The sequence below is a fragment of the Orycteropus afer genome, unplaced genomic scaffold (assembly GCF_000298275.1).
Source record: "Orycteropus afer afer isolate SDZICR_OR568_19922 unplaced genomic scaffold, OryAfe1.0 scaffold00334, whole genome shotgun sequence".
Lineage (NCBI taxonomy): Eukaryota > Metazoa > Chordata > Mammalia > Tubulidentata > Orycteropodidae > Orycteropus > Orycteropus afer.
Window position 1 is genome coordinate 1389025 of NW_006921921.1, and position 7259 is coordinate 1396283.

General features: G+C 42.8%; 1 protein-coding gene across 1 annotated transcript in view; it reads right to left on the reverse strand.

Moving 5' to 3' along the window:
- Positions 1-1628: 1628 nt before the first annotated feature.
- PAH (phenylalanine hydroxylase) overlaps positions 1629-7259 on the reverse strand; it is a 103096-nt gene continuing 97465 nt past the window's right edge. Inside the window, exons 9-11 of the mRNA XM_007952388.2 lie at positions 5085-5141; positions 2514-2609; positions 1629-1766 (exon numbers count right to left, since the gene is read on the reverse strand). Coding sequence (XP_007950579.1) covers positions 1629-1766; positions 2514-2609; positions 5085-5141 — 291 coding nt within the window. The remainder of the gene's footprint in view (positions 1767-2513; positions 2610-5084; positions 5142-7259) is intronic.

A 7259-nucleotide genomic window follows, 5' to 3' on the forward strand; every position in this document is an offset into this window, starting at 1 on the left:
GATGGGGGGGAGCTATAAGATTCCTGAAAATCAATTTCAAAGAGAGAAATAGCTCTCAAAGTTGAAGAAAATGCTGTGATGATATTAAAATTCAGTATGTGCCAGGAACTGTGCTAAGTCCTAATTATTCTGTACTCTTTGAAAATGTCATTGCTAATGTTACATTCACAACTACTTTACATGGAGGATACTGTGACTATACCATTGTATAGATGAGGAAACTGAGGCTTAGTGACAGTAAGTGAGTCACCAAGGTCACATTGCCAGTAAGCTGTGAAGTTAGGAAGGGACCCAGGCAGTCTGATTCTGAATGGGCTCTTAACTTTCCTGTCATCCCAATGCTTTACTCTTGGCTCTGGGAGGAATCTGCCTTGAGGGCCTATATAAAGGATGTGGAGCAATATAACTAAGAAAACCAAACCAAAACCCAAACTCACTGCCATCAAGTCGATTCCAACTCATAGCGACCCCTCCTTGTGTTTCCAAGGCAGTATCTCTACAGAAGTAGATTGCCTAGCCTTCCTTCCCAGGAGTGGCTGGTAGGTTTGAACCACCAGCCTTCTGGTTAGCAGTCAAATGCCTTAGCCACTATACACCAGAGATCCTATACAATTAACAAGGTATTCCAAAATGGTTTATAAAATGCAATGTCATAACAAATTATATTTCTGAGATGGCTCCTGGAGAAAGTAGAAGCTGCCGTTCTGAGAAGACAAGTCTAAGGGAGACTGGTTCAGCTCTCCAACATTGGCAAGAGTGGTATAGCAGCACAGTAGCTAGAAACCCAAGCTCTGGAGTCAGACTTCCTAGGTTCAAAAGTTGTCTTTGCCAGATTGGAAGACTGCTGTGACTGATTGGTGTAGGGGAGTGGCTTTTGTGGCCACACTGTATACAAAAGCATTTGGTGACTGGACTTGATGGCTACACTGAGCATGTGGGCCATCAGGTAGTTGTGCTAGCAGCCATGAGTTGTCAGCAGGAGTTGGCATGTCCAGCTAATAAGCTTGGAAATGAGGTTCAGCTAAGGAGCACCTCCCAATAGAGTGAAAAGGACAAGGGTAGGGAGACTGGGGAAATAAACTCTGTCTGCTCTCCAACATTGCTGCTGTTGTTGTTGTTATGTGCCATGGAGTCGAACTCGACTCATAGCGACCCCTCCTTGGGCTTCTGAGGCAGTATCACTATGGAAGTAGATTGCCCAACCTTCCTTCCCAGGGGTGGCTTGTGGGTTTGAACCACCAGCCTTCTGTTTAGCCGTCAAATGCCTTAGGCACTATGCTATCAGTTGTTGTTGTTGTTATGTGCCGTCGAGTCATACCTGACTCGTAGCGATCCCTCCTTGGGTTTCCGAGGCAGTATCACTATGGAAGTAGGATTGCCCAACCTTCCTTCCGAGGAGTGGCTGGTGGGTTTGAACCGCCAGCCGTCTGGTTAGCAGGCAAGTGTCTTAGCCACTATGCTACCAGAGCTCCCATGCTTTCAGAGCTTCTTCAACATTGCTTTAGGCATTTGAATTCACTCTCCTAAGCAAACACCCATAAATTGGTGATCTTCCACAGTGCCTTGTATACTGGCACCACACCCAGCTGGGAGATCCACAGAGCTACAGGCCTACCTTGGTCGCTGCCTCACCTCACTTTCTCCTTGGCATCATTAAAGCTTTCAGCCACATAATACAGGGGCTGGAACTCTGTGATGGTGTACTCTTGGACAGCTGTCTTCTCCAGCTCCAGGGGGAGGAGCTTTGGCTTGTCTGATAAGCAGTACTGTAGGCCCCAAGTGGAAAGTTTCCTCAGTTAAATCAGGGTCTGTGGTCCCTGGTACCTCCCAGAAGCCATGGGTGCATCTTCTCCTATGTCACCTTGGTTCCTTCCGCAGCCCAGCCGAAATGCAGTGAACTAAATTATTTTGGATGTCCTAGATCCTACCCTTCATAGTCTACCTAAAAGTTTCAGCCCAGATAGAAGGGAATAATTCACCCCAAATATTATCAAGTAAAGAGATCAGTAGAAGATGTGGGGGTCAACTACACTTTCAGATACATGTTTGCTTACATGTGTAGGTGCAGTCCAACCTTGAAATCAGGGAGGCCTCTCTTTCCTGAAGACCTGTTACTTGCCCCTGCTACCTCTAATACTTATAAGCAAACAAACAATTCATTGTCATTGAGTCAATTCAGACTCATAGCAACTCTACAGAACAGAGTTGAACTGCCCCATTGGGTTTGCAAGGCTGTAAATTTTTACAGAAGCAGACTGTCTCATCTTTATCCCATGATGTGGCTGACAGATTAGAAATGCCAAACTTTCAGTTAGCAGCTGAATGCTTTAGCCACTGTTCTACCAGCACTCCTATGACCAAATTTCAGCTGCTAAGGCACCAATCACTGAGGATGAGACCCCAGAGTACATCTCAAAATGGCTATAATGAATTTCAACATCATCAAGAAAACAAGAATGATTTCCTGTTCCTACCCCCTACAAATCCATCCTTCGTTCCTGTTAGGGTCATACCTGTAATTCACCAAAAGATGACAGGAGCCCAGCACCATATGCCTTTATGGAGTCTCCTTGCTTGCAGAGCCCAAACTCCACAGTAAACCAGTAAATCTGAAACAGAAATTCAAGCTGAGAGCACACCTCAAGGAACAGGAAGACAGTAGATGTCCTATGGCTAAGGACAGCAATGGGAGTCCATGCAGTTCTGTTCTCTGAGTCACCATGACCTAGGCTCACTTCCTATGTCCTATGTCTCACCCTACCCAGTCACCTGTTGAATCATTAGCTGTATGAATGCAATATGTGATAGGAGGCCATGAAGGATATTGAGGAAGCCCCAAAAGAGGGAGCCTCAAAAAGACACCTTCAACATTCATGGCAGCATCTCTTCAATACCTTTTCTTTCTTCCCTTTAGCATCAACTAGAGTGAGATATCTCACTAAATTGGTCAGACTTATCAGGCAATCCCTTCAGGCTCAACAGTGGGATGTTGAGGGGGATTTGGTGATGGAATGAATGATAGGAGAATCTCATCGTTCATGCCACTGCACTTCACCTCCCAAAATAACTAACTCCTTTTCTTTCAACAGCTCCTAGTCCAACATGTCCTAAATGTTTGGCCTAGGGAAGATTGTCCTGGAATTCTGGCATAATCCTATTGGCTGGGGCCAAGAGAAACCCAGAGGCCAATTAGATGCTGGAGAAAGCCACTGTCTTAGAGAATGCGAGGTGGGTTACTAGTTAAGTCTGTTCATTGAACTGCTATTGTTAGGTGATGTCCAGGCAGCCCCTGACACAGGGTGACCCCATGCACAACAGAAGGAAACATCACTTAGTCCTGTGCCATCCCCATGATCAGTTGAGGATCAGACCCTTGTGATCTGCTGGCCAATTTTTGGAATTAGATTGCCAGGCCTTTCTTCCTAGTCTATCGCAGTCTGGAAGCTCCTCTGAAATATATTCAGCATCATAGTAAAATGCAAGTTACCTCTGACAGATGGGTGGTGGCCGTGCATGAGGTCCATTGACTGGAAATCAAATCCAGGTCTCCCATATGAAGGGCAAGAATTCTATCACTGAACCACCAATGGCTCATTCCATTGGCTGTTGTTGTTTGTTGTTATGTGCCCTCGAGTCGGAACCGACTCACAGCGATCCCTCCTTGGGTTTCTGAGGCAGTATCACTACGGAAGTAGATTGCCCAACATTTCATTGGCTAGAGAATGTTAAACCTTGGAAGACTGGCAGAGCTCAGTTGGAGTGACCTCCTCACATAGAGGAGAGGAGTCTTCAGCCCAGGGAGGTGAAACGATGTGCATAAGGTTAAAGAGCAAAAACCCAGTATATAAATAATAAAATATTGGGTTTTTTTTTGTTTTTGTTTTTGTTTTTTTGAGAAGGTAGATACTTTGATCATTGTTAAAGCAAATAATATGACACCATGAGTTCCTTACAAGTGACTTTCCTTCTTACAAGTAACGGATTCTATCTAGTTTTGCAATTTCTTTGAAAGCTGCTTCTTGCATCTGTATAGCATCTGACATTTTAAAAATCATGTATACAAAAATCTAAATCTTTAGACCTACATGATGGACTTTTGAGATGGACAGGATGTGAACTATACTACTCATTTGAATTATGCTGTTGGGGAAGAATATTGAATACATGATGGATTGCCAGAAGAATGAACAAATCTGTCTTGCAAGAAGTACATGCAGATTGCTCCTTAAAAGCAAGGATGGTGGGACTTCTTCTCACACACTTTGTACACGTTATCATGAGGATCCAGTCCTGGAGAAGGACGTCATGATTGGTAAAGTAGAGGTTCAGCAAAAAAGAGGAAGACCTTCAACAAAATGGATTGACACAGTGGCTGCAACAATGGACTCAAACATAGCAACAATTGTGAGCACGGTGCAGGACTGTGTAGTTTTTGTTCTATGGGGTCACTATGAGTCAGGGCTGATTCAATGGCACCCAACTACAACTGATTTTTAGAGATGATGAAAAAGTAGCCACTTGCCCAGGGTCTCAGAGCAACTGCTCAGTGGGAAGGAAACTTCTGGGACTGTTTGGTCTTTCTGATTAATTGGATTTGTAAACTTCTTTACATACTCATACTTCTTTTACTTCTTTTTTTTTTTTTTTTTAATTTTTATTGTCATTTGGGTGAAAGAAGTTGAAGTCCACCCCCATTTCCACCTTTGTGTTTGTGGAAGGAAAGAGCCTAATGCTAGCTTCAGTGCAAAGGTTGAGATGTAAATATTCCCTCTTCAAAGTTGTGAAGCCAGACTACTTCATATAGGCACTTTATACAAAAAAGTATAAAGCTAGAAGGTTCTCAAAGGTTATTATTAAAGCCTGAGGAGTTTTGAAGACAGTTTAAAATTACATGTAAAAATCTATATGCACCCAATTTCAAAATTAAACCAATAAGAGGACATCAAAACTTCACGTTTGTAAATGAATCTGAGTGCTTTCTGGTATTTTTCCCCCAGGGGAAGAGCAAAGCTTCAAAGATCTGATGACTGTGGTCTCTAGGATTCCCACCATCCACCCAGGGAGAGAAGGGACTTCCAGATTACCGTAGCAAGTTTCTCAACATATTCATCAGGTGCACCCAGAGAGGCAAGGCCAATTTCCTGTAATTGTGAAGAAACAGAGTCACTGGCAAAGCTGGGCTCTGCCCATTTTCAGCCTTTACCACCAGCACCAAACTTGCACTTGATCAGGAAGGTGGTGTGTGGCCAGATACCTTCTAAAGAACCCAGACTCACCTTAACTGTTTTGTCAAGCTTTGCCTGTTCACAATGATAGCATGACAGATTTCCAGAACAGGGGACACCTGTCACCATCACTTAGTTCTTTGCATTTACTTTACAATGAGAGAACCCTGAGGCTCAGAGAAGGGAGGTGGCTTCCCCAACATCACATTGTAAGTTAGTGTCTGAAGCTTCAGCTTCTCACTCCTGACCAGAGGTCATACCACCGCAGCACAACTGGAACATTCCTGGAGAACTTGTATGAGTGTTAATCATGTAACGTAAATATCACAGAAGAACTACAAAGAAGTGGTTGACAGCCACCCAGATATAAACATAGTGGGAGAGTCTGAAATGTGATAGACAAGTTCTCATCACAGCTCCAACAGCAGAATTGCTCTGCAGATCTCATTGACAGCATTTGCCCCACCCTGCTTTGCACTGAGTTATTTATGTATTTATTAATATGTTTCTGTTTCTCTTCCCTACTATGTACATTCATTCATTTAAAAAAAATCTAGTGTTCACTGAATGCCTTATATGTGCTAGGCAGATTACAAAGTCAATAAATACCATTTTCCGATCATATCTAAATTTGAGTGGGTGGAGATAGACAATAAACAATAAGAAATAAGAAAGCAAAGTAGAAAAGGGGAATGGGATGAGGAGGGCCAGAGGAGTGAGAGGAGGTTATGGTTTTAAATAGAGTTGCAGGGTAAGCATCACTGAGAAGCTGATGCTTGAGCAAAGTCTTGAAGGAGGTGAGGTTGTTGACTCTGGTGACATTAGAGGGAAGAGCAATGTAGACCAAGTGTACAGCTAATCCAAGAGATTTATAAGGCAGGGAGTTATCAGTGGGTTCAAGAAACAGTGAGAGACTGGTGTGGCTGAGCAAAGTATTTGAGCAAGGGGGTAGTGAAAGATGTTATCAAAAAGGGATCTTGGACCAGATCATGTAGGGCCTTTGTGGCCAATTTAGGGCATGGGCTTTTACTCTCAGTGAAATAGAAAGCCATTGAAGAGTTTTGAACAGGAAAGTGATGACATGATCTGACTTACGTTATCAATGACTGAATCTGATTGCTGTGTGAGAATAGACCATAGGGGTCAACAGCATAGGCCAATAGAGGCTACTGCAGTCACTCAGATGAGAAACAAGAGAGATTGAGGCCAGATTGATAACAGTGGATGTGATGAGAAATGGTTAGATTTTCCACAAACCATTAGATGGGAAATAGTTGATTTTTGAAGGTAGAGTACCCAAAATTTTCTGAAAGATTAGTTATGGGGCACATGGGAAAGCAAGGAGTCAATGATGGTGCCAAGTTTTTTGGTTTGGGCAACTGGAAGGATGAAGTTACCAAAACTGATATGAGGAGGGCTTTCAGTAGAGAAAGGTGAAGTTTGACTCTTCCTGCCTTGAAACTGCCCAGATTACAGTTGGACCATGTGATACATCTGCTCAGTAGTTTCCATCTATCGACTCCAATAACTATAACTGTTTATGACCCTGTGGGGCTGTCTCCAAGTGGAAATGGTTAAAGAGGATTGCCACTTAACCTATGACCTGGCAGAATAGATGAGGAGTGAGAATAAAAATTTTCCATTCTTTAGTTTAAAAACAAAACAAAACAACAACAAAAAAATTTCCCATTCTTTAGTTTAAAAACAAAACAAAACAAAATTCTTGGCCATAGTGACAAGTCCTGGTTTTAAAGCTGTCCTAAGTACTCAATGGCATCTTGGCAGTAGTAAGCAAGCTTCTGAAAGCCAGCTGGGCAGCAATAGCCTGATGCCAGCAGTGACACTTCCACAGGCAAAAATCCACGTATCTTGAAAAATGTCCACTTCTAAAAGTCCAACAATCTCTGAACTCCACAACTCTTAAAAACCCACATAAGTGCATTAGTGTTCTTTGTTTGGAGAGACTGTGTTTTACAAGTATAGTTCTCCCTTACTTAGCAAGCAACATGTTTGGTTTATTTGTTTCAAATATTA